The sequence below is a fragment of the Pinus tabuliformis genome, chromosome Q, assembly GCF_031772625.1.
Source record: "Pinus tabuliformis cultivar Carrire ecotype Pingquan chromosome Q, CPIR1, whole genome shotgun sequence".
Classification (NCBI taxonomy): domain Eukaryota; kingdom Viridiplantae; phylum Streptophyta; class Pinopsida; order Pinales; family Pinaceae; genus Pinus; species Pinus tabuliformis.
In genome coordinates this window covers 1,322,965,249-1,322,993,216 of record NC_142296.1, presented here as the reverse complement: position 1 = coordinate 1,322,993,216, position 27,968 = coordinate 1,322,965,249, and the positions used below count along the sequence as shown (strand labels likewise).

The 27,968-nt window shown below is 39.7% G+C and overlaps 1 protein-coding gene across 1 annotated transcript; it reads right to left on the bottom strand.

Annotated features, from left to right (window-relative positions):
- Positions 1 to 24,633: 24,633 nt before the first annotated feature.
- Positions 24,634 to 27,007, bottom strand: LOC149224709 (ubiquitin carboxyl-terminal hydrolase 2-like). The gene is made up of 2 exons (XM_089388258.1): positions 25,023 to 27,007; positions 24,634 to 24,847 (listed from the first exon to the last, which is right to left on the bottom strand). The coding sequence occupies exons 1-2, from the start codon at positions 27,005 to 27,007 to the stop codon at positions 24,634 to 24,636; spliced, it is 2,199 nt and encodes a 732-aa protein (XP_089244384.1).
- Positions 27,008 to 27,968: the final 961 nt, after the last annotated feature.

Here is a 27,968-nt window from a genome sequence, read left to right as displayed (position 1 = left end):
TGTGAATTTTATATAACTGTGTGCATAACAGAGACATAGCTCTGCGCTATGTCTAGAAAATCCCGAAGCTCTACTTTTGTACACGAGCAGGCAAGCTCAGAACAACAAAAAAAGTTTTTTACCATGCCGAGAGGGTTCATTATAAAAGAGCCTTCGGACTCCAAGAAGTTACGGGAAACCCCTGAGGTGGTGGACTTGTTTTCCCGTGCACACTGGATGTCATTCTGTGACAAGCTTCAAGGTCACGATGACGAAGTTGCAAAAGAATTCCTAAGGTCCTTGAAGCCAAAGTCAAAGACATTGGTCGTTGTCAACTTTAGAGGATTGACCCTCAAACTCACCCCACAGCTCATTAGCAGAGTAACTGATCTACCGATGGGGGTACCCTAGGATAAGGAGGAGAGAAAATTGGGTCAGAAAGCTAAAAAGGATTTCTTCTTGCCAGAGGAAAAATTTTCAGAGGACAAGAATGGAGTTAGAATAACCAGCCTACAGTCATTCTGGAGTGAGGTCAGCCTCCAGATTATGAAGTATATTATGTGTGAGGGGCGATTTAGCATCGTGTATGGCTATCATTTCCGGTTGCTCACAGAACTCAGGCACCGAATGGACCTACCCTCAGAGCAAAAGTTGAGCATTCCTTACTTCCTCCTGCAATCCATGACTGAGTGTGCCACCAAACTGAGAGAGGGAACGCCAGACCAGCTAGCCCATCATGGGCTCATCAAGCTCCTCATGGAAGATTCACTCCACACTTACACCGTCCCTCTCTCCTGGGGAACTTTTCGGAATATGTCTAAGGATGATGACATCTGAATTTTGGTCGAGGAGCTCACTTCCTCCAGCAGCGAGGAGAAGGAGCACATTCAGACAAAGGAGGAAGATAAAAGACAGGAAACCCGGGGCACAACACCGAAGAAAGAACTGAAGGGAACACAAGGAAAAATCCAAGCTGCCAAAACAGGGGGTGATAAACCCACACCAACACCCAGGGAGAAAAGACTACAGAGCAGGGTGGAAAGGACTGAAAAAGTCCGCGCCAGTGAAGGCGCCTCTAAGGCAGCCTCAGCCAAGCTAAAAGAAAAAGCACCCTCAGCCAAGCAGGCTAAAATGGTGCCGTCTGCTTCTACAGGAAGTTTAAAAACGGCTTCTACAGGAAGCCAGAAACTAGCCACTACAGGGCTTTCTACAGGAAGTCCTGAAAAAGGAAAACAGAAGGAGAAATCGACCGAAATTCTAGCTAGGGAGGCAGCAGCTGTGCTGGCCACCCTAAGTACCTCTCCCAAGCCAAAGGAAAAACGAAAGAGGGAGACTCCTCTGTATTTCAAAACAAGAAGAAGTGTAAGAATTAAAACCGGCAGACCCCAACCTCCATCCAAAGACCCAATTACCATTGAAGACACCCCTTCCTCGCCAAAGGAGAAGTCCCCCTCCAAAGCATCAGTCACTTATGAGCGGGGGAGCCCGAAGACATCTACCTGGAGGGAGAGAATGGAAAGATTGGCTTCAAAAACCTCTCTACAGGATGTCGAAGCTGTTCTACAAGAAACATTGGCCAGGCTCAAGGAGATCGAAAGAATGGAAGGGGAGGCAGCCAAATCACCACAAAAGGAAGAAGAGGTAGAGCACATTATGGAACCTATTCCCCAGCCCAGCTTGGGCTCTTATTATAACTTTTTGGAGGCCGGAAAAATCATTCCACAAAAATTCAGAGTGCCGCTTTTCGTTGCACTAGAGTAAGAAAGAGTGAGGACCCACACATCGATGAGAATAGCCAAGTCTAAAGGAGTAGCAGATATAGGCCCTTTGGAGGAACAACTCAAGGAGGCAAGAAGAGAATTGGCTATGGAAAAACATGTGGGAAACTGCCAGCGAGTATTTCTGCAGGAGGAAAATGAGAAGCTCAAACTACAGCTACAAGGACAGAGGAAAGAAGGGGACACAACACCAGAGGACACCACAACAGAACCTCAAGAAAAAGAAGGAATGCAAGCTGATCTTGAGGAACTAAACCAACAACTACAGGAAAGAGAATTGCAGGCAAGCATAGAGATACAAGCTCTAAAACAGTAGGTGCAAGAAAAGGAGGCGCAACTGGCCTGCATGGCTAGTTGGGCAATGGACGCTCTGCAATGTAGGCAGCCGGCCAAATCTTATGGCCTATACCTACGGGACCAGTGGCTGCAATTCCAAATTAACGCATTGGCACAGAGGGGTATCTCCCAAATCCAAAACCCCCAGCAGTTCACGGAATTATGTAACAACAGTTCAACAGAGGACAAGGCCAAGCTATCAGAGTTCTACCTTCATAATTTGGCCCTTCCAAATGTAACCTCATGGGACCCCAACACAGCCGTGGGAGATATGCAGCTGATGGCACTGACCTCATGGTTAAACCACGAAGAAAAGAGAGCAGCAGAGGTCAAAGATGTCATGAACCGAGAGCTACATGAACCACTGCTGATTAGAGCAGAGCCAGGGGACCCCACCACATTGATATCAGCCCACCAGCACCTAGCAACCAACTCACAGGCTTTATTAGAATACATGGATCGGCGGGCTCAGGCTATAGCACACTTCGAGGATATGGAGCGATTATTAGGGGACGATTTTGTTCATGCTTGCACCCGTACGTGGAACACATTGTCCCACAGCATCAAAATCAGGGAATATCAAACTCCAACTAGAATGAGGGAGGCCCTGGCACGGGTGCCTCTCTACAAGAAGTCCATGCAGAACCTCCAAGCTAGCTGGATCGGCCTCAAGCTAAGCCCACCTTTGCTTTTGGGATTGTTAAAAGGAAGAACAGAAAAAGACGAGCATAAGCAGTGGGAAGAGGTGGAAAGGAAGGCCGGATTCCATGACAGTGAGGAGGATACTACTTCAGAAGCCTGGGATGTGAGGGTGGCGATTAAAGCAATGAAAGACGAGGAGCTGGACTAGTTTCTCAGAGGATGAGCAACCATTTTAGCAGGGGGCTGATGATGAGCCCCAAATTTGGTAACTTGTTGGGCTCATTTGGCCTAATTATCCTTGTTCAATCCTTCATTTTTCATAGCTTATGCATTATTTTTCAGTATGTTTATGTCATTTGTACGAATAAGGGTAGTCACTCTTCCTAGGTGGCTAACACGTGCTCATTTCAGGTTTTTTGACACATGTTGGAGCAAGACCGAGCAATCATGGGCTGGAAGACAGCCAAGCTTGGGGTGAGGATTCGTAGGGGGGTTGTCTATGCATTAAATAGCCTTCCTCGGGATCTTCACCCCCAACTCCGAGCTCCATAGGCCACCAAAACTGGATCTAGAAGGCATCCAAGCAGATTTTGGAAGAAGCTGTCTACTCACAGTTTGGGCAACCAAGTCCCATAGATTTAGGAGGCCAGCTAGGGCCCTCATGGTGTATAAATGTTAAGGCCTCAGCCTTCGTGAGGGACTTTTGGAAACTCTTGCATACTTTGCACTACAGTGCTGCTAGCTTCATTTTGTTCTCTTGTAGCCATTTTTGGCATAACTCTTGACTTATGATCATGTCTTGATAATGAGAAGCAATCCGATTTTATACCAACTCTGAGTTTTATATAGGAGCCATAGCTCTCGGGGTTGGGCCCAACCTGAGAGCCTAGGCCTTCCTTCTTTTTACTATTACCTTTTCTTTATGCATCGTGATTTTCCTTTTATGCATTTGAAACGTGTTTATGTTGAGTAGATTTAGTTGTGTTGGTTAAATAGGTCACTGGTTATGAATAGAATTGCTTCAGAAGTTTCGAATAGATTGGTACTATAATAACAGATAAAGCTCCAAGAAAAGGGTCGACAACACTCTCAGTTTCACCTCATCCTTATTGGATCAGGGGCTAGAATTGCAGAAACAGTGCTGCCCCAACAAAAACACTAGTTTGCTTGACCATGCAATCCTTGGTGTACTGTTTTCGTTTGTAGAAGTTAGTTATGAGTTCAGATCTCTGAAATGTTTTGTTTGCTTAAGTGATGTACATGGTTCTCTTTACACATAAAGTTGTTGTTCATTTCTTTCATTGACAGTTAGAGTAGATTAGCTAAGACTTTGATTGTGTGCAGGACTTTGTTGATTCGGTTAAATGTACACCGTGCGGGACATCTCTACCACTCTCTCATCCGCATAAGCTTCGTCCAAGCCAGCTGCTCCATCTCCTAGTTAGGTTCCTCATCTCACACCTGCTCTTTTGCCCACGTAACCCTACCTTCTTGCTCCTCCATTGTCTTAGCATTCTTTAAGCCAAGTCAGCCTTCTACACCCTCTCACCACTCCATCCATCAGTCCCTGGTTCGCTCCAGGCCCCTATCCTACCTCCCTATCCATTCATGCATCTTCCCTCACTCACCTATCCTCTAAAATCCACTTTTTAAACATCATGTAGAAATTTCTGAACATACTATAGAAATCTCTGAACATCCTATAGAACCCCTGTAGACTTCCTGTAGAAGCTCACAAATGAGGTTTCTTGATATCCAAACTTTGTGAAACTCTCCAGAAGAGTGTTAGGGACTCCTTAGACCCTCTTTGAACCTTCCCAACCTTTTCCAAGCATTTCTCCTCCTTGATCCACCCCTGCACAGTAAAAAGCCAGTTAAAAGCACATGCATGATAATTCTAATAACTTACTCAAAAATACAAAAAGATGTTTTCTTTAGGTAGAGGTAGTCTAGACACATGTATTTTACCTTCATAGAAGTAATGGCATCTCTTTCAGAAGTTTTCATTCTCTCCTTTGCTTCAGTAGGATTAGCTGGTAGAATTAGGGTTTGCTAGGGTTTGCGTTTTAATTCAATTTTTCAATCTCTTTTCGCAAATAGATTAGCTTCCTTCGAGTTAGCTTTCATCCATCAATTAAAAAGCTTCGTCTAAGAGCTCATAGAAGTTGGCTTAAGCTCCTAGTGGACTTGTGCCAGCTGACCAAGGGACAGCTACGGCAAGAGCTAGTACTTATGCATGCAGCACCGTCGCTTCCAAGTTTGTTACGAACTACCGGGTTGATAAAATTAAAGAAGGGAGTCTCAGGAGTTGCAGCATTATTGCTGCAATACTGGAGCCCACCACATGCAATGAGAGTAAATTCAAGCTTGAACTATGAAACAAAAGCTTCACCTGATTCTCCTCCTGAGGTATTCTTGTTTGTCTTATTGTGTGGACACTTAGTGGCATAGTGCTTGAATTCATGACAGTGAAAGCAATTGATTATGGACAAGTCTTTCTTCTTGACCCCTTGACTAGATTCTACTTTGGATTGGGATTTATTCCTTTTTCCCTTCTTTGCCTTTCCATCCAAGGAAATTTTTCTTCATCCTTGCCCTTGGATGAAGTCTCATCTCTGGTATTATTCCTTATTTCCTCCTGTACCAAATCAAACCATAGGCATTTCTAATTTGGTAGTTTCTCCTTCCCATTTCACCAAATCTTGGTAACTTTTCCAGCTCTTGGGAAGGCCTAGAAGGGTTAGGCTTACCAAATCATATTTTGCAATAGTAACACCAACTTGACCAAGTTCATCATGACATTGGGTGAACTTCTTAGGTACTGTAGAATAGTCTCGTTCTTCTACATCTTTATATTTTGAAGTCTATCCTTGAGTGCCAGCTTCCTGTGGTCACTACTATTCTGGAACAAATCTATTAGTTCTTTCCACATTGCATATGGAGTCTCTTTCCCGTGGATATTTGAGAAAATGTGGTCTCATACTCCCTCCAATATGATTCCCCTTGTTAGGATATTCCGACACATAGGAAATAGTTAAGTTCAACTTGGTCTAGTATAGAGTTAGGTAAAGTGTGTTTCTTTACCGTTGTACATTTTGTAACTTACAATCCGACGGTCACGATATGTAGTGATCCGACGGTTCACTCTCTCCTCGGTATTACCGACACTTGATCCGTGGCTTGACACCCGATTGGTCCATGAGTTCTATTTAAAGCGCATGGAGGGTCAATGTTCGGGTAATCCGTGCATGAGAGAAGCTTATGTAAATTTTCATTCTTTGATTAATAAATTGCCTGTAGTAGCCACGTTGGCGCAGGCCGTGGACTGTTTCCCTCTTTGAGGGTTTTAACCACGTCAAAATACTGGTGTATTGATCTGTGATCTGGTTGTGAGCGGTGTCCTTTTGGTGTTCTTTTTGAGGAACTTACCCTGTAAATTCCTACATGGTATCAGAGCTATTTGAGGGTCGCGTCCGTTGGTGATCCAAATCTGAAGCCGGTAGAACTGCATCCGACTGTTGTTTCCTAGATCTGCTGTTTCTGACTGCTTTCGGGCCGAGAGGACTGCTCTGTTGTGTTCGGAGCATCTGTTCCAGTGAGGAACCCCTTTCGTTTCACGCGAAAAGGTTTTCGGTAGCCCTAGCTACGTCTTTTTTAAGATCTGGAGGTATACAGTCTTTATTTGCAGTTTATTGTTATTTTCTCTCTGCTTATATCGGTTTCGGTTTATTTAGCTTTTTTTTTCTGCGTATGCTCTTTGCCCTGCAACTCTGTGCGATCTGGGCAAATCAAAAACAGAAAGGAAGGATTTTTCTCATGCGTATGCTCTTTTCCCTGCACCTTAGTGTGATCTCGGAAAATCAGAAACATTGAGAAAAATATTTAGTTTTTCGGCTAAAGCTAACTTTGAGCCGCAAGGTTCATTTTTTAAAATATCTAGTTTTCTAGCTAAAGCTAACTTCGAGCCATAAGGTTCGTTTTCTTTGCATGTCCGTGTTGGGTTTTTTGTTTTGTGTTTTGCAGGGAAAAAGAGCTTTCTCAAGGCAAGCACGCAAACCAAGGCCCCCCCCCCCTCTCTCCCTCTCTCTCTCTCTCTCTCTCAAATTTTTTGTATAGATCAATTGGTTCAAAGCTATTTTAAGAGAGTAGAGGTCTTGGGTTCAAGTCTCCATTTTGTGGGGGCGGATTTTTTCATTCCCGCACATTCGCGCACTTTGCCGGCAACTTCAACAAATTTTTTTCAAAAAGCCATAACTTCTTCATCCGGAAGCCTTTTTCAGAGCCGTTTTTTTTAAAACAGCCTAATTTTTCGAGATCTATCCATTGGAACACTTACTTTCAGCATCTTCAGCTTTAGTTTTTTTTTTTTAAAAATGGAAAGTTCATGCCAAGTCATTCTTGACAGCACTAACTACTTCCAATGGATATCCTACATGGAAGATTTACTTAGAAGTAAAGGTCTCTACAGAATAGCCACAGACCAAGAGAAGAAACCAAAAGATGAAGACAAGGCTGCAAAATGGGAAAATAGACAAGATCAAGCACGTGGTTTGATAGGGATGTCTATTTCTCGTGATCTTAGATTCCATATTGCAGAACTTGAGACTCCTCATGAAGCATTGGAACAAATCACTAAAGTTTTTGGGATTAAAAATGAAATTAGAGCCCATCAACTTGAAAATGAGTTGCTTACATTGGATCCTAATAATTTTTCTTGCATTGAAGATTTCTTGTCCAAATTCAAGACCCTTAGATATCTCTTGGAAGGTGTTAAGGTTAAGAAAGAAGATAGTAACCTTATTTATTCCATCCTTACTAAGTTGGGACCAGCCTACTCTGTATTTGTTTCCACCTTCCATTCTACAAGGGAAGCTTTCATTTGTCAGGGAAAAGACTACAAGGCCCCTTCCTTTGACTCTTTTTGTGATTCTTTAATAAGAGAACAAGAAAAACTCTTACACCTTGGTCTTCTTAATCTTGGAAACTCTTCCAAGAAAGCATTAGCCGCCCAGCAGCAACCACATTCAAAGAATCCTAAGAAGTCATATCCTAAAAAGAATGGTCCTAAACCAAACAAGGGTCCTAAGCAAACTCAGCCTCAAAATGAAAGATCATTTCAGCAAAATGATAATACCAATAAAAACAAATGGAAGAAGACTGATAGACATTGTAACTTTTGTAATCGAGATGGCCACTTAGAATCTAAATGCTTTAAGAAGATGGAAGCCTTGGAAGCCGCAATGAAGAAACATAACATCCATGTGGATCATTCTTCAACTTCAACTTCAACTTCATCTTCAGGAATGGCACTTTCTGCATGTCGTTGTCAATCATCTCAGTCTGGTTATGCATTAAATGTATCTTCTTCTTCTCATTCTCATGAGTGGCTCATTGATTCTGGAGCCTCTTATCACATGGCCAAAAACAAAGCCATGTTTTCTTCTTTAAATGATTGTAACACCAAAAATATATATGTTGGTGATGATAGATCTCTTAATGTTGTAGGGACTGGAACTGTTCATCTAGACAATGGTCAGTTTAATGATGTATTATGTGTTCCAACCTTATCCTGCAACCTTCTATCTGTATATCAGATAACTCATTCAGGTGAAGGTAAAATTGTTGAATTTTCACCTCATGATGTTGTAATCAAGGATCTAAGAGATCCTAAACAGATTCTGGCTACTGGTATTGCTGATGATTCCACAAGGTTGTATAAGTTTCACAACTTTGGGTCATCAAATCTTCCCTCAGTATTTGTTGCTCATAATGATGAAGTGAGCAAACTTTGGCATGAGCGATTTGGTCACTTAAACTATCGCTCCCTTCAGCATCTATGTAAAGAAAATATGGTGACAGGTCTTCTTATGGTATCTTGCAGAGATGGTGTTTGTTCCGGATGTGTACTCGGAAAACATCATCGGGACAGTTTTGAAAAGCGTGCCTCTTGGCACGCCTCAGCCCCTTTACAGCTTGTGCACAGTGATTTATGTGCTCCACTTCCTGTTGCTTCATTCTCTGGCTGCAAGTATTTCTTAACTTTCATTGATGATTTCTCCAGACGCACTTGGGTATACTTCTTAAAACTCAAGAGCGAAGTATTTAACACATTTTTGGCCTTCAAAGCCTTTGTTGAAAAACAATTTGGACATCAAATTCTTAAGCTAAGAACTGATAATGGTGGAGAATATGTTAAAAACACATTCATCAACTTTTGCACCGAAAATGGAATTCAAATGCAACATACTGTTCCATACACTCCACAACAAAATGGTGTAGCTAAAAGGAAAAATCGCACCTTAAAGGAAATGGCTAATTGTATGCTGCAATCTAAAGGACTCAGTCTTAGTTTTTGGGCCGAAGCAATTAATTGTGCAAACTATATAATCAATCGCCTTCCTACTAAGGTTCTAAAGAATATCACTCTAGAAGAAGCTTGGAGTTCCATTAAACCAGATGTAAGTCACTTTCGTGTTTTTGGAAGTGAAGCATGGGCCCATATTCCAGATGAAAAGCATAAAGCTTTAGAACCTAAGAGTGAGAAATGTACTTTTGTTGGATATTCTGAAGATGTAAAAGGTTATAGACTTATTCCATTTAAGTCCAAAAATGTTATCATTAGAAGAGATGTAAAATTTGATGAAAATAAATCGGCCTGCGAGCCTAGTCCGGCGGATGTGCCACCTCTTCCTATCTCTTCTACTTTTGAAAACATTTCTTCTTCAGATGATGAAAGTGAGGATGACAATCCTCCCCCACCTTCTCAGGATCCTGAACTTCCAAGATGGGTCCGCGCTACTTGGGATGCAACAGGTGATCTTGCCGGTGATCCTACAGATCAGCAACGTACACGTTCTCAGTTTGAAAGAGCCTCTTCTTTACTGGCTCAAGCTCCAGTAAATCATGATCCTGACACTTTTGCAGAAGCTTCAGGCCATCCACATTGGGAAGCAGCTATGAATGAAGAATATCATTCATTGTTGACAAATGATACATGGGATCTTGTTCCTCTACCAAAGGGACGCAAACTTGTTAGATGTAAATGGGTTTACAGAACCAAGTATGGACCAGATGGGAAAGTTGATAAACATAAATCTCGTCTTGTTGCTAAGGGCTTTTCACAGGTTGAAGGCATTGACTACACTGAAACCTTCTCCCCTGTTGCCAAAATGAACTCTATCCGCCTTGTTCTTTCCCTTGCTGCCTCTTTAAAATGGGAAGTCCATCAGATGGATGTTAAATCTGCGTTCTTGCATGGGGACTTGCATGAAGAAATCTATATGGAACAACCCATTGGCTTCATCCAAACAGACTCCAGCCTTGTATGTCGACTTAAGAAATCTCTTTATGGTCTCAAGCAAGCTCCTCGGGCTTGGTATGCCAAAATGGATAGCTTTCTTTTAGAATCTGGCTTTTCTAGGTGTTATTCTGACAATACTGTCTACACCAAGAAAGTGGGCAACTCTCTTATCATCCTTGTTCTTTATGTTGATGATCTTATTCTTACTGGTAGTGATCCCAACCTTATAAACCATGTGAAGTCCAGCCTTAAAAAGAAATTTGAAATGACAGACTTAGGACACTTACAATATTTTCTCGGTCTTCAAGTCTTGCAATCCAAGGAGGGTATTTCCCTTTCCCAGTCCAAGTATGCTTGTGATATTCTTCGTCATTTTCACATGGAAGACTGTAAGCCAGCCCCTTCTCCCTTTCATTCTGGAGTCAAACTTTCAGTCTCTTGTACTTCTCCTGAAGTTGATGCTACCTTATACCGTCAACTTGTAGGAAAACTCTTGTATTTAACCCATACTCGTCCCGACCTTTCCTTTGTTGTTGGCCTTGTTGCTCGTTTTATGCAAAATCCCCGTGAAAGTCATTGGAAAGCAGCTAAAAGAATACTTCGTTATGTTCGAGGTACAGTACAGTTTGGGATTCATTACAGTGCCAAAGCAGCTCCTCTATTAGTTGGTTTCACTGATTCTGATTGGGCTGGTGACCCTGATGATCGGAAGTCTACAGCCGGTTATGTCTTCACTCTTGGTTCAGGACCTATTACATGGGCTTGTACGAAACAGGCTGCCATTTCTCTTTCGTCAGCAGAAGCAGAGTATCGTGGTGCCGTGGAAGCCATTAAGGAAGCCTTGTGGCTTCGTCAGATCCTATCAGAGTTTGGCTTTGAGCAGCAGCATCCAACCACACTTTGGTGTGATAATCAAAGTGCCATTCAGCTATGCAAAGATCCAGTCCAGCATCAGCGCAGCAAACACATTGAACTACACATGCACTTCATCAGAAAGCTCATTCATGACCATGTTCTTGAAGTGCAATATTGTTCAACAGATGATCAGGTTGCAGACATCTTCACAAAGGCTCTCACAGAGGCGAAGTTCACTAAACTTCGATATATGCTTGGAGTTCAGGAAGTTGTCACTAAGGGGGGATAGGCTCTAGTGCCTCCTCCCTTCTCCTATTGTGTCATATTTGTAAATCCTTCAATCCTATCCCAATTTGTTCTTAAGGGGGGATGTTAGGATATTCTGACACATAGGAAATAGTTAAGTTCAACTTGGTCTAGTATAGAGTTAGGTATAGAGTTAGGTAAAGTGTGTTTCTTTACCGTTGTACATTTTGTAACTTACAATCTGACGGTCACGATATGTAGTGATCCGACGGTTCACTCTCTCCTCGGTATTACCGACACTTGATCCGTGGCTTGACACCCGATTGGTCCATGAGTTCTATTTAAAGCGCATGGAGGGTCAATGTTCGGGTAATCCGTGCATGAGAGAAGCTTATGTAAATTTTCATTCTTTGATTAATAAATTGCCTGTAGTAGCCACGTTGGCGCAGGCCGTGGACTGTTTCCCTCTTTGAGGGTTTTAACCACGTCAAAATACTGGTGTATTGATCTGTGATCTGGTTGTGAGCAGTGTCCTTTTGGTGTTCTTTCTGAGGAACTTACCCTGTAAATTCCTACACCCCTTTCCTTGGCTACACACTTCTTCCATTCTACTAGATCCTGAGCATCAATTGTTTTTGGTTTTGGGATGTCATTATCGATGAATTCCTTCAATCCATTATCTTCCAACATTGTCTCCATGTGGTCCTTCCAAGCAACATAATTTGAGCTTCCCCCAAGGGCATACTCGAGTCTTAGTCCATATAAAGCCATCCTTATTGATCTGAAGAATTGATCCTGTAAATCTGATCCTCCTACAAGAACAACTTTACAAATTTTTCTCTAATATGAATCCTACTCTGATACCATTTAGATCTTAATGTGTAGATTCGAAAATGCTCATGAAATTTACTAAATCACAAGACTTGAAGCTACTCTAATGATCTGTGGAATTTAAATCACCATCTAGAACACAAATCATAGGCATGCCAAAGGAAAGCAATTGCTCAAAACCCCTTCCTATCCTTTATTGCATTAATCAGAGAAAAGAGACGAATACATATGTTTGCTCAAGGTTGAGCACAACCTGCAAGTATATAGTATATCCGTATGCCTGACTAAATGACTATGGCCAAAATTTAGCCAATTTTGAAGCCCTCCAAGCTCTTATTTCCTTGCGTTGTTCCTTGAGGAAATTAAACCCTATTATTTAGGAAATTCCCTCAATTGGATTGTGCAATTCCTCTAGGTTATTCCTTTGACTGCATTCACCACCTATACACATTGGAATAGTTTACAACTAATAGTACATTGCCTTGAAGTCTCCATCTCAACTGGGTAACTTGAATTCTCTGCATGCATCAGTTATTTTGGGTTGATTGATTAATCAACCGGTTGGTCACCGAGTGTGGTTGAAGTTCCACTTCCACAACTTGACCTCCACTAGTTCTTCTGATAGTTAGAACTAGTTCAACTTACCATAACTCAATTTAATTGAAATAGATTACTACAAATTAGCAATCAGTCATACTAAACTGAACTCAAGCTTCCCCAACTAGAATTAACTAAGTTAACTGAATGACAAGTGCCATGTCACCTCAGTTAACTACCTCCAAGATTTCTGCTAAAATGGAAATTCCAATTTTCTCTAGTTTGACCAAGGCGAAGTCAAAATGTGATTTTCTTGTTGCATTTTCAACAAAAACGAAACTGAAAAAAATAGTTTTGTGTCAAGTTAGGATGATAACAGTGTGATCATGTGTCACTAGGTGCTTACACTCAGTTTTGTACACGTGGACCCCATTTTCCATAAGTGCATCTTGGAAATTGGATCTCTCATATTAAGTCCCATATCATGTTTACCTTGGAAAGCTTGTGAATTTAGGTAAATCTTGGAGGAGGAATTATAGAGTGGTATCACAACTCTCAGGTTCAACACTTAGGCTGGATGGTTGAAATGTGTTTTTCATACATGCATGTGTAACACCATCCTCCCATGTCTACCCAAGTAATTAGCCAACCAGGGTAAACATGAGACGAGAGGCTATTATGATTGGACTCAACCTCCTATGTGACCTTAAGGAAGTGGAATCAATGGAAACATCACACACTGTCATCCAACATCAGCTTCAAAATCCTCAGGAGACAAGTCAGCTACTCAGGCAGCCTATCCCTGGGTCCCACTGATGTTTTGGACATCTTATGCCTCAGACGTTCCCATGATATGGGCAAGAGAGCGTCCATAAACCCAAATTCGCTCTCACAAGCTTGCCTGCCACCTACCAAAGACTAAAATTTCCAGTTTTGTGCCAGCGACCCTGGGATTTAAGCCACTTTTCAAGCCCAGAGCCCAGGTCACTGCCCATAATGGATTGATAGCTTAAAATCAGTAAAAGTACAGGGAAACAATGATGTCAAAGCAATAAGTTTAACAAGAACTTAATCAGACCCCTACTAGCCATGACAGGCATTTCGTTAAACATATCATCAACATGTAACCTACAAGTAGGTGTAAACAACATAATTAAGTGTAGGGATCTCATACTTATATGAGAATCACTATGAACCATTGTTCCCTCATGTCATTCGCTGCATTATCATCTATTAGCCCATAGATACATTATCCATTCATTCACAAGTAAAAACACGCTGAGATCCATACATAGATATTGCCATAAAACATACATATAGCCATCATAATAGGGACAAAAATATCGTAAGCATATCAGCCATGAAATCCACATATACATCAGTACATTTACACATGAAAATCAAGGGAATGAATTTCTCGTTGCCTCACTCCGACTGGATTTTTTAGCAAGGAGAGTCAAAAAGTAATGTAAAATATGTATCCATTCATTCCCTATTTCCCAAGGACAAAATAGCCATACATTCCAAAAAAATCCAAAAATAGAAAGAAACCAATATTTCTCATGTAAAGGACAAGGAGGAAAAGCTTGGCAACCCAAAGTTACTGGAGGATTGTGGCCTTCATGGACATGGTAGTCTATGTGAGCCAGGCGTGCCTCAATTTTGTTCAGTCTCTCAGTTGTCCGACGTTGGTTGCATATCACAAAGGACAATTGCTCTAATGTCTCATTCTGTCTATATTGAACATCATTGATAACAGTTGAAACTCATTTTGATCATCATATCTATGCTCATGGAGGATGTCTAGGTTGGCTTAGATATCCCTCAATTTATCAACAATTGTGCCAAGTGAGGGAGGTTTAATTACGCAGACCAGTGAGAGGGCATGGCCCTACACAATTTCTCCCTCCATTTTCATACCACCTTACTCATTATCTCTCATCGCCCCAACCCTCTCAACACAAGATCCTTGTTTTCCCCTATGGCCACCTCCTATACCAAGTCGATCGTGCTAACGGATCACCCCTACCTAAAACACCAAACACCGAGATTGTACACCAAAGAAATTGCCACACCCATTGAAAAATCTATGTAGAAACACACATAGGTTTCCAAGCCCTAGGTTTGGCACCAACCCAGACTCACTGAAAGGTTTTTAGTCCTCAAAGGACCAGAACAAGTAGGACTAGAATAATTAGACACCTTGAGTGTATTTACCTTGAGTCATTTCGGTCTGCTTATTTCCCTAACACCCACTTAAATAAAAAGAAGCAATGACCCAAGTGATTTGGTGAGGAAATACCACTCTAAATCGAGGGGTATAAACCTGTTGTGATATTCAACAACCCCCCATTTATTAATAGTAGTAGTTAATATTACATTAATAAATGGGGACCCTTTAAAAAATTATCCAAAAACTAAACTTAGCATTTATGCATTTCTTTTATTTTTGGAATAAAGCAAGATATCAATCAAACCCCCTTTTTTTTCAAAAGAACTACTAAATGCTTGCCTTCTCACATACATCATGATTAAGCATCATCAAATACCATTCTAACCCACCAAATCTAGTAAAAAATGATTAAAAGAGGACTCTATGCTTTATACCTCAAAACTATCATATTTTTGACACAAACTAGGTCCTTAAGCTTTTCTCCTCAAAGACAAGTCTCGCATAGCATATTGCTATTTATAAAGAGCATGCCTTAAAAGGTTATCTCAAAACAAGCGAGATGTGAAATTGCGATGGAGTCATAACCTTTATTGCATCGCATTTCGAGCATTCAAAAGAACACCGCAAACTTACCATCAGTCAATATTGCGAAACATGATCAAGACCTAGACCCACTCCTTAAATATATCACGAACAAATGTTTAGGTCCGCCACTCATTAAAAAAGGTCTTTACATAGAAAAACCTGACAAATAGCTATGTTTTGAAACAATAAATGAGCAGCTCGCATCTCGCATTTCGCAGAAACACAAGAGAAGGTAAGAAAAGCGAAAAGGAATAATGCGATATTGCGATCTGCGATATTGCTTCGCAAATCACAAAATCGCCATTATCGCAATTCAAAGGCTCGCCACCCTAGAATCTTTCTTCCCGATTTACGATGTAGACATTTATGAGCATCAAATCTAAGGGATAACAAAGCATTAGTGGGCATTTAGATAAAATAGCACACACTCAAAAATATTCTATTATCTTGCATCAAGGAAATTACACACATATTTATACAGGCAAAAGTCTCAAGATAGGAATTCTATCTTAGACGTACAGTAGTGTGGTTGTGAGATTCTCTCAACCACACACTAAACTAGGAGAAACTATATTCTAGCTAATTCCTATTATGTAGAAACAAACTCCTCAAATAGAGAATTACAACCATAGACAAGTAGGAATTAATTATTTCTAACTAAACTAAACTTAGCATTTAGGCATTTCTTTTATTTTTGGAATAAAGAAAGATATCAATCAAACCCCATTTTTTTTCAAAAAAACTACTAAATGCTTGCCTTCTCACATACATCATGATTAAGCATCATCAAAATACATTTCTAACCCACCAAATCCAGTAAAAAACGATTAAAAGAGGACTCTATGCTTTATACCTCGAAACTATCATATTTTTGACACAAACTAGGTCCTTAAGCTTTTCTCCTCAAAGCCAAGTCTCGCATAGCATATTGCTATTTATAAAGAGCATGCCTTAAAAGGTTATCTCAAAAGAAGCGAGATGTGAATTTGCGATGGAGTCATAACCTTCATTGCATCGCATTTTGAGCATTCAAAAGAACATCGCAAACTTACCATCAGTCAATATTGCGAAACACGATCAACACCTAGACCCACTCCTTAAATATATCACGAACAAATGTTTAGCTCCGCCACTCATTAAAAAAGGTCTTTACATAGAAAATCCTGACAAATAGCTATGTTTTGAAACAATAAATGAGCGGCGAGCATCTCGCATTTCGCAGAAACACAAGAGAAGGTAAGAAAAGCGAAAAGGAATAATGTGATATTGTGATCTGCGATATTTCTTCGCAAATCATGAAATCGCCATTATCGCAGTTCAAAGGCTCACCACCCTAGAATCTTTCTTCCCGATTTACGATGTAGACATTTATGAGCATTAAAGCTAAGGGATAACGAAGCATTAGTGGGCATTTAGTAAGAGATAACTGCATTTATGTGTGAAAAGTCATTTAACGTGATATGATATCTTCTTACGTGTGTTTGAATAAAACTCCTTTTATCACCTTTACAAGTTATCCACATTATTTCATTTCACATTCATTATCATCTTTTTGTATCGATAACTGTTGTTTTTCACTTTCAGGGAAATCCACAGAGCAAATCGTTAGGAGCAATGGTGAAGAAAGGCAAGGCAGTCGTCTCTGAGAATTCAGAAATGACTCCTTTGTTTACAAATACTACATGAAATAGAGAGGGAGGAACCTCTACATGGGAGGCCATGTATAATATACTAGAGGAAGAGAAACCAAGGATTCTGGAAACGAAGGTTACAGTTGATGGACGTGATTCCTCAGACACTTCCATGTTTGAGATAGCATGCTCATTTTTGCATCGCATAGCTGTGCACCCGAAGATAATCCCTTATACAAACATGGTTAAATGGGTTATTGATGAAGCTGACATCTCAGATAAAGAATTCAAGACAAGAAGCCAAGAGGTTATGGGATCTTTTACACCAGACAACTTGCAGCTTATGTACCACCTACCTGAGCCACAAGTCATCTACAACAGGCAGTTCATCGAGAAGTTTTCCAAAGAGAATGAGGATCCAGCAGACTGTACCTGGACCTGGTCAAATAATGAGGGCAAAATCAAGAAAGACAAGAACGGTATGTACACTACTGCATCTATTTGTCCCCCTCATAGTTTTGCAACGGCTATGCTATGTAGACTATTTGGAAAACCCAATAGTACTAAATTATCCCCATAATGGTTGTCATTAATAGAAGCAGTTGTTAATGCAACTGTAATGAATTAGGCACAAATTTTGTCTAACAATTTAGCAGGAACAATAATGGAGTATAGAAGGAAAAGAAGTGTTTCTTCAAGGGTTTACCCTCTATTTTTTATGAATGCCTATGTAATGGATGCAATTTGTTTCGGTTCGAAATTTCTTGTCATGGGATGGAAGTGGACTATTCAAAATCCACTTCCCATTCACATATACCATAAATACATGTGGGAATCTAAGTTTCAACCACATTTTTTCAAAATTTTCCATGGAGTTATGCTCCCTATCCACAAACGGCTTTATAACCGAGATGCCCCCAGGTTTTCCCAAGAATTCGAGGTAGATATCCTCCCAGTGGCCGGATGGTTTGGGGAGGAGACATTTACGTATATCAGGGTATTTGGCAGCATTACCTCCCCCCATGTCCTCCCATACTATGTTCTGGACAAATTGTTGGCTAAAGAGATAGCCTATCAAACAGCTAGTGAGGTAGGGGTGAGCAAAACATTAAAGGAAGCAATAAAGGCCACCTGGCCTACATTCCCTTTGCAGTGTGGAGAATTTGCATTACACGACCTACGGCGTGCTTTTAAAGAAGCAGAGATTATTTTATCTCTTATTACCTAAATTCCCTGGAAGGAAGTATGACCCGTTCGGCACTGTCAAAGACTTTACCACCATGGTGAGAATAAAAGTATTCAGTAATGAGGAACATGAATTTGATGACATCTTTTTGCAGAAAAACACCTTCATAGAAGTGAAGCATATGGCACAATTACTTTTTGACTGTGAAGATCTTGAAACCTTTTACAAGTATAGAGAAAGAAGGCTACCAAAGGTCCCACTGTACCAATTATTGGTTGAACCAATAAGGGAGCCTACTCCCAGTGTAAGTATAGAAGGTGACTCCAAAGAAAATTCTAAAACTGATTATGGAGCAGAATCCCAAGAGAAATCTATCAGGGAATCAGAGAAGTCATCACAAAATGGTAAAGACAGAAGCAGAGAGTCAGAAAAGGATACAACCCAATCTACAGAGAAGACAGTTGAGCAAACTTCAGCTAGAAAATAGGTTGAAATCCATGCCACCTCCACATAGCCAATAAAACCCCTGGTGATTGATTTAGAGGAAGAATGGGACAACTTTAATAAAAGGCTCAATACAGAGGAACAAACACCAGAGTTGCAAACTCCACAATAGAAAACAACTCAGAAAATTACAGCAGAGGAGACTGTAAATACTCAAGAGGTAGAACACATCCTTGTTACCCCCACCTCTGAAATTGTTTTGAGAATAGAGGAGATTCCCCCTCTAGATGTGTTTTATAGCCCACAACACAAGGCCATTGTTAAAAGACAAAGGAAGAAAATGAATTTGGATTCTACAGCTGTTACTACCCCTGATAATGAACCGATGGATGTTCTCTAGAAAGACTCACCCATCGACCTATCCACCAACCTTACTAGACTCTCACAGTTTGCAGGTTCCTATGCTACAATGACCATTGACAAAGAAACAAAGGTGCAAATGTTGCTTAAAGAAAAAGAAGATAAAATTTTGTCGCGTGAACAACAATTACAACAAGAAAAATCTAACCAACAGGTAGAGATACAGTTAGCTAAGCTACAACAAGAGTTCGAGCAGATGCAAATAAAACATCAAACCAGCTTAGCAGAGAAGGAAGCGCAAATACAAGGAATAACTATAATGCCATAATATTTCACAATGGAATTCTTATTGCGAAACAAGGGACAAATTGACAATTCAAGTCGTGGAAATGAGACTTGAATATGATGAAATCTTGAAAAAGGTCTCCGACTTCATCACCTAGCAAAATTCAGAAGATGGGAGAAAAGCCGACTTGCCTAAACTAGAGGAGTTGCATAAAGAAATCTTATTTGCAAACTGGGATTCTCGGCTTAAAGAGGCAGAAAAGGCAACAACAGATGCGGCAGCAACAACAAACAATGTCATCAAAAATATTAATGAAAATTTACATAGCGCCAACCTTGTGGCAGAATCCATTCCATGTTTTCTTCCTAATATAAAATAGCTTGAACTACAGTGGAGACAGGAAACAAAAGAAAAAGCAAAAGCAATTAGGCAAACGACCAGGTTAAACTGGGAAGCATATTGGCGACATTTGGTGAAACCTCACAGCCAGTGGATGACCCTGTGATGCCTAACCACTTCTATGGAGAAAATGGTGCCAGCACTGACCGACGTCATATTCATTGGATAGTTGAAAGCTGAAATCGGCCAACCGACACAGCTCAAGCCCATGACGTAAATTTGTGATCTAATTGATCAAATGCAGAACAGTTAGTCATCATGCTCATTTCTATTTTGGTTTTATTTTGTGTAATTTGAGGAAAGTCATTTAAACCTCCTCAACTATTTTTGTAATAATCTATTTTTAGTTTTATAGTTTAAGTATTTAAACCCCTCTCATGCATTTAGAGAGGGGTCCAAATTTTTTTTCAGAAAAAATCTTCAAAACATGCACTTCTGTCCCTTTAAGGAAGTTATGGTGAAATTAATGGAACAAGATTTATTTTTATCTGATCTACAATCTTCTACTGAAATTGCACTTTTGTACTCTTAGATGGTGTTGAATGGACTGAAAGTAGATCAATATTGCTGAAGCACATGAGTAGGACATATTATAAATGGTACTTTTATCTCGTAATTCTTTTTACTTATGTATCAAGCAATAATTTCTCTTCAAGTTGTTTATGTATGAAAGTTTGAATCTTGGTTGCCATTATTGCACTTCTGTATGATGATGATCTATATTTTATGCTAATTACATGAATAATTTCTTATGCGATATATTTTTCACAATCGTTTCGGCTAACTTTTTATACGAAACGATTATTGTTAAAACGAATTCATTTCTCATTGCAATTGAATGATCTTTATTATCAATTGCTTTTAGACATTATTGTAGATCGCATACATCAATTTACTCCCGGGTATAGTTATAATTAGATAGTGTTTAAATTAGGATAAAATGCATGTGATTATTAGTTTAGATTAGATTACTTCTAGCTTAAACATTACTCCAAAATATCACATATCACCCCATCAGCACAATCATAAAATAGATTTGGAAACTGGTCCCATTATCCCCAGTCAGAGCCACTACTCCAAACGGAAAAGGAGCTGCCAACCAAGGTTCAAATCGGGTGGTTTTCCCCCATGTTGAAGCAATGATTTTTGAGGCTTCAACAAAACCCCACCACATTGTCTACGCATGAAAAACTAGAGGCCACTCAAACACCCAATCCACTCATTCACAAACCAGAGAACCAAGGTTGCCTGAACAGATAAATTCCACCACCACACAAGAAAAACAAAGACAAGAACTCCACACTTAGCCTAGAATAACATGATTACCTCTACTAAGAATTCAGTGATGAAGAGTTGAGTCCACAGGACTGGAAGTCTGCCAATTATGTCATGGATGGCCTCAAGTCTACTCTCGTTCACAAATCTTCCCATGCCTTCCAACCTTCACCAACGTTGTGACGCTTGCTTGTCTCTCCAAAGGATCCCTCCAAGCGAACCAAGAAGGAGCATCCACCTAAAACCCAAGTTTTCATTTCCCAACTGATGATTCTAGTCACCACCTCCATCACCAATTGTATTAAAAATACCACATCCTCTAGAACTTTTGTCGGCGAGCCACCTAACCTGATGTACACACCTTCTCTAATATTCATTACTATCGCGTGGGAGAGGATGAGTACCCTTAGACGACATGGTTACCAATTCATTGACCCCCAACAAGGAGGATTGTCTTGCTCCACCAATTGAGTAATATTTCTATGTCTCCAGGTCTAAGTCTGAGGAGCTCAGGACTGAATGCCAATAGGTGGAAACATCCCAGTGGCTATCCAAAGTTCCCCAGTGTTCTAGCCAATTAGAAACCTTGTTCCCTGACCTCCTTGTATGTGATGTGATTACATATGGGAAAATAAAAACAAGATCCTGATTCTTGAAGTCTAGGTTTCTAAGCGCCAATTGGTAACTAATTTTAAAAAATGCAAGCTTCCGTGAAGATGCCCAAAGTATTACCTTCAGAGTCTAGGAGGATTCCACCATATCCCACCACTCCGAGATTCCCTTTAGAGGCCCCATCAAAGTTGATTTTAATGAAACCATCCGAGGGTGATGAAAATGGGGGAGAATTTAACTTAAGAACCCTTTTTAGAAGGGGTTTGTTGGATCATCATTGCCGGAGAAAAGTTCAATTTGTATAGGATCATAATTTCATCCTAGTCTGCTTTATAATTTTGGTCTATCCACCTATCTGCCAGTATGGTCTTGCGGATGTTTTCTTTGGATGTTTTCTTTGGTTCTTTGATTTTGTTGTAGCCTTTCCAAATGTTCCATAGGAGTAATCCCAACAATTGGTATATGGGGATCGCTTGGAGAACTACCTTTAGTAAAGTGGCATTGTTCAATTTGATAATTTCTTCGTGAGTTTATTGCAAATCTCCCTTCAGCATGCCACAAGGGGGGCCCCTAAATATTTCGTCGGGAGTGAATCTATAGAAAATCCCATAATGTGAGGCAAATGGCGCTGAATTGGGTTAGAAGTAATGAAAAATACATATTTGATTTTTTCTTTATTAATGATCATACCTGAGGCTTCTTGAAAATTCTCCAAGATATTGCCTAGGGCATTGGCTTCACATATAGCAAGTTGTCATCCACGAACTATTGATGAGTCATTGTGAGCTTAGAACCCGGAACTTTCAGACCTTTTAGTTATCCAGCGTGGGCTCCCCCTGATGAGCCTACCCAAAACCCCAGCCACTATAATGAACAAGAAAGGAGAAATCGGGTCACATTGACGCATCCCCCCAGAAGACCTAAAGGTACTTGTGGGGTATCCATTGAGGAGAATAGAGAAAAAGGGGGTGGATACCAACAATCTAAATTCTAATCCAATGGATCCAGTCTTTTGTGAATCCAAAATCCTTCAAAGTGCATGTGAGGAACTTCCAACTCAGTCAGTCATAGGCTTTGGAGAGATCTAGTTTAACCAACATTCCCGATTTTTATTGCCTCTCAAAGAGTGGATGATCTCGTGGGTTGAAACTATCTTGTTAAGAATTTGTTTGTCCTCCACAAAACTGGATTGCTCAAGACTAATGATCTTGTGCAAGAGGGACCAGTCTGTAGACTATAACAGAAGAGAGGATTTTATATTTCACATTGCAAGGTACAATGGGGTGATATGCACTGGCATCGTTGGCCGCATTTGTCTTCAAGCTCAAGGTCATGAAACGTGCATTTAAGCCAGGCCATATAATTACTTCATATTGTGGGACTGCTCCACCAATCCCACTACATCCGCTCCAAGGAAGTGCCAATAGACCTTGAAGAATTCAGATGTAAACCCATCCAAGCCTGGAGATTTGTTAATGGGCATTTCCTTTACTAATGATTCTACCACGTTCTTCTCCTTTGAGATTAAACAAGGGATGTGATTAGTGATATGCTCAATGGTCATTGATCGGCCTTGGATTCCTTCGGACACAAAATTGAAGAAATGGGAAATCAGCTCTTGAGCCTTGTCCTAGTGGTTTTCCAGCCTAACTCCCTCCTTAGATGTGATAGAGACAATCTTATTATTTTGTCTATGGTTAATCATAGAGTGGTGAAAGAACCTAGAATTTCTTGAATCCTTCTCCCTCATGCAGCCATTGGATACGTGATTTTTATCTCTATAACACCTCTTCTTGTTGGCAGCGCTCTCCTAAATTGTGTACAAGTTTTCCTTCGTCCTCCGGCTAAGGCTTCCCAGCAACCTTCCTTTATGATTTGGCTTTGGACTGATTCCATTTTCTCTTCCATCTTTTTCTTCTCTATGAAGATGTTTTCAAACTCTTCCCTATTCCAAGCTTTAATTTTGAGCTTTAGTTCCTTTAACTTGCATTGGAAATTTTGCAGCTTATTGCCAACTTGTACATCTATTTCCTTCCCCCAATATTCCATTTTTTCAACAAACCCTAGGTGCATACGCCAAAGGCTCTCAAATATAAAAGGTCTATTCTTTGTGGATTTCTTCATATCTATGTCCAATCTAATAAGACAGTGATTTGATACCAAACTCGTAAGGATTATGACTTCCATAAAGTGATCCTAGAGAATTAAGTCTTCCAAGATGAGGAAACTATCTAGACTACTAGTTATTTGGTGTTTTCCTCCCCTCCTATTGTTTTATTTGTATATTCCATTGCGAGTCTCTACATCCATGAGTTTCCGATTTAGGATTGTGTTATTAAACATTTCTGAAATCGGATATGCTCATCGCACTCCTCCCTTTTTCTCTTCCAAATTGCAAATCATATTGAAATCAACCCCCACAATCCACGCAACATCCCAAATGAGTCCCGAATTACATCTAACTATTGTAGGAATTGCTCTTTGATGTTGGGGATTGGAGGACCATAGACAGTCAGTATACTTATCCAATCCTTCAATCCAATGCACCTGAACTTGCTAGAAATCACATCTATAGTCATGGCTTCAATTCCTCTCCAACACTTTTGAAGGACCTTTGTCATTTTCCACTTGCAATTTTAGTCTCTTAAAGGAGCACTATATCTAGCTTCTCCTTGTTGATGTTTGTTTTCAAAGAACAAAGCTTACCTTTATTATTTAAGCTTACCTTTAGTCCTCTGGTCGCTTCAATCACCAATTAAGCTACCCCAAGACAATTTATGCAATGCTAATAATCACTTTAAATTTTATAAAATTATTATAAGCATTAATTTTATATATATATAATTTAAATTTTCAAAAAGAAATCTTAATCCATTATTAACTTGTTCTATACATAATTTAGAATGTTTTATTTAACAATGATATTAAACTTAAGTTATTAATATTAATATTTCTTTTCTATCATCTTAATTTATGCAAGTGATTAGGAATGGCAAATGATTAGGAAGGTGATTTGGTATCCTTTCACTAAGTTTATACATAATTTGATATTTTATTTAACTGTCTCTGAGATTAAAAAAACTAGAAAATTTATAGTAAAAATTTAAAATATAATATTTTAATTGGGAAGGTGATTTGTTATCTCATCTCTACAATGTTTACTGTAATTCCATATAATCTATACTTTCTCATAAAACAGTATGTAAGCCTCGCTAGCGAGAACTTCTGAGGAGGATACCTTCCTAACAAGAGAATCACTAATATTAAACCATTGACAGACAGAGCCATCGTGATCGCCTCTCACATATGCAACATAATGACCAAAATCCATGGTGCCTCCATGCTCAACCACTCCAATTAATCGGTAAAGACAGTCATCTTTGTCTGGAGAGCTGCATGAAAACAGATGAATTAAAAACTGTTCAGATTGTAAAGTGAATAAGCAGACAACAACGTTGTAAGTGAAATCCACTGCAGTCATCCAGGGTGAACCAAACATATGGTGCCCACTGTAACATAGAAAAAGAGCAATATAAAACAAACATACTTTAAAAGATTGGTAATTACCTGGAGTCCATATACGGCCTGAGATCAAGAGTCTCTTGAAAGGCAACATGACAGCTCAATTTATTTAAGCTGCCAAATGAGCCATGCTTGAACCTTTTTAAATGAATGGTTAGAACAGGAGGAGCCTTGCTGATCTGATATCTTTTGGTTGCTTCCTGTGATATGCCATTAAAATTGGTTTCATTCTCTATTGTCTTTGATCTTTTTTTCTTCGGTTCATGTGCCTCTTCACTTGATGTAAAGTTTTGGGATTCAAAATCCCATTTTCCCATATTTGCATATGTTCTGATACCCCCTTTCTCGGAGCTTGTGGATGCAGGCCTTTCAGCGCGATTGATCCCATCAATTTCTGAACTCTCTTCAACCCCAAAAATTCTTAAAACATTTTTGTTGGAATGACCCTCTGCTTTCTGTGATATGTCATTAAAATTGGCTTCATTCTCTATTGTCTTTGATCTTTTTTTCTTCAGTCCATGTGCCTCTACCTCTTCACTTGCTGTAATGTTTTGGGATTCCAGATCCCATTTTCCCAAATTTGCAGATGTTCTGATACCTTCTTCCTCCGAGCTTGTGGATGAAGGCCTTTCAGCGTTATTGATCCCATCAGTTTCTGACCTCTCTTCAACTCCGAAAATTCTGAAAACATTTTTGTTGGAATGACCCTCTGCATCACTGCATGAAACCCCCTTTGCAGAGGAATCACGTATTGATTCTCCATTCAACCTGCCATTAAATTCCTTGCCCTGCTCTCCCTTTGCTCTCGCATTTTCCAGATTATCAGAACCATTAACAAGCTTAGAAGCACAATTTGGACATCTCCATTCATTTTCTCCACTAAGGGTTTCTGGGCTCGTGAACTCCACCAAACAACCTTCAACAGACATTGGAATAATTGCGGGCTTCGTATCTTCCATGGTTTCAGTAATTAAAGGCATAGCCTTAAACAAATTATCTCCATCGTCTCCACCATACAAAGGGCTTTCTGATTCACAAACATCTATATTTTTTCCCTCAACTACACAGCTTTCTGCTGCTGCTTCTTCATCATCATCATTATCATAAAGATGCCAAATATCATCATGTGAAAAAGGGTCTCCAATTGATGAGGAACTGACGTCTAATTCATTGTCTGGCACATCATCAGTGTTCAACTCTGCAGACGTTTGTGTTACTTCAACCTCATCACCGGCAACAGAATCCATTGCTTTGCAAAGAAGAGGAGACTCACAACCACCAAGCAAACCAAAAACAGATTTAGAAGTAGTGGCCTCATCATTCTTCAATGTGGTTTTGGAGGATGATGGGTCATTTTGGCTAGGCAATGAGACTTTCATGTCCTCTGGTTTACTTGGAAGGGACAGTGACAAATCATAAAATGGCTCGTATGTCACCGAACGGTAACCACATTTTGAACAGCAAATTGTGCTACACAGCTGACCTTGAAACACACGATCCACCAAAGTTGCATTATTCCTCTGGTTCGAGCATTCATCGGTGTTGCCCGCAGCTGCCTCTCCATCTCCACAATTAGTGGACTTTGAGTTTCTTAAACTCACTAATTCTTCAGTGTCCAAGTTGTCAAGTAAACATCTGAGCAACTCATGGCTATCCTGCTGCCTGAATCCCCTAAACTGACTAACCTTGGCACAAATTGCACTAAAAAGAAACTCGGGATTGAGTGCCTTATTTCCTGTACTCCACCATGTAAGTTCACAGTCAACATCATCTGCTTGCTTCGATCCGTCTGAACTTGTTTCAACATACAACTTTCTCAGAGCTGAAGTGATTGAGCCTTCGGGAAATTGTGGGGGTTTCATGAAATGATCACGAAACAAATCCACCGCAAGCAAATTCTGCATAACGGAGTTGAAGAAGCAAGTGTTGCCAATATTCCTGAGTCCTTTGACTATGCGCCTATTGAAGGTGCCCCCATCCTTCTCACCCCTGTTTGCATCCATTCGTTGTTCTTCTTTCCTGCAAACCATCTCGCCAGAAGCCAAATAAAACCTTTAAAAATCGGAACTGAGGCCCTTCCCCCTTTGCGATGTGACCGAAATAGTTTCCTCGACTCTGTAAAAATCTTAGTACTTGCTCGAACTGTGTCCAAATGAGTCTTGCTCCTTCGCTCGTACTGTCTTCAAAGGATTTAATGTCAATATCCGAAGAATTAATATCGGATTCAATTTGGTTATATTCAAAGAAAAGAGGAATGGTTTTTAGATATATAGTGGAATGGTTTCAAATTCAAATACTTTTGCTTGAATAAAGGTATCGTCGGTTTGGAATATAATGTGATTTCCCTCTGAATTTTTTCCAAAAACTTGACATGGATCGCGGGAAAATAATAATAAAAAAAAAAAATTATTGATTAATGATAAATTTATAATTATATATTGATTATATTTGATTTCCAATTAATTTTTAATAGGATAAGTTATGAGTTAATAATTATTTATTAGTGTAGATTTATTTTGAATATGGATTTACTAAGTGTAATTTGGAGTGAAAATGAATCTAAGTTGATATTCTTCTATTCTATAATCGATTTCTTATAACCTTGTAAATTATTATCTATAAACCCATCAAATGACTAATTCAAACTTATTTTAAGAATTATTGTTTTTTAATTCTAATTTTATTTAAAATATTTGATTGAATAAACATAGCATAGCATTACATTACGTAACTTTTTACAACATCATTGACATATCAAGCTATTGAATATTAATAAAAATTAATATGGAAAGATTGGAGGCTACCCAGAAAGAGAGGAACACTTTATATACACGGATGTATGTTTATATGAATGTCTCCCAATCTCTTCTAACCTCTATAGATGATTACTATTAAGGTAGTGTTTGAAAGTAGTCTCTAGATGTTATCAATACAAGCATCTTATTAAGGACTCTTCAATGAATGTCATGGAAATGTTTGAAGAAAATCTTT

Excerpts from the sequence above, each read along its gene's own strand:
- LOC149224709 (XM_089388258.1), bottom strand. The coding sequence starts at position 27,007 with ATGGTTTGCAGGAAAGAAGAACAACGAATGGATGCAAACAGGGGTGAG. Across the intron at positions 24,848-25,022 it reads AGGCCGTATATGGACTCCAG|CTCTCCAGACAAAGATGACT; the intron begins GTAATTACCAAT and ends GTTTTCATGCAG.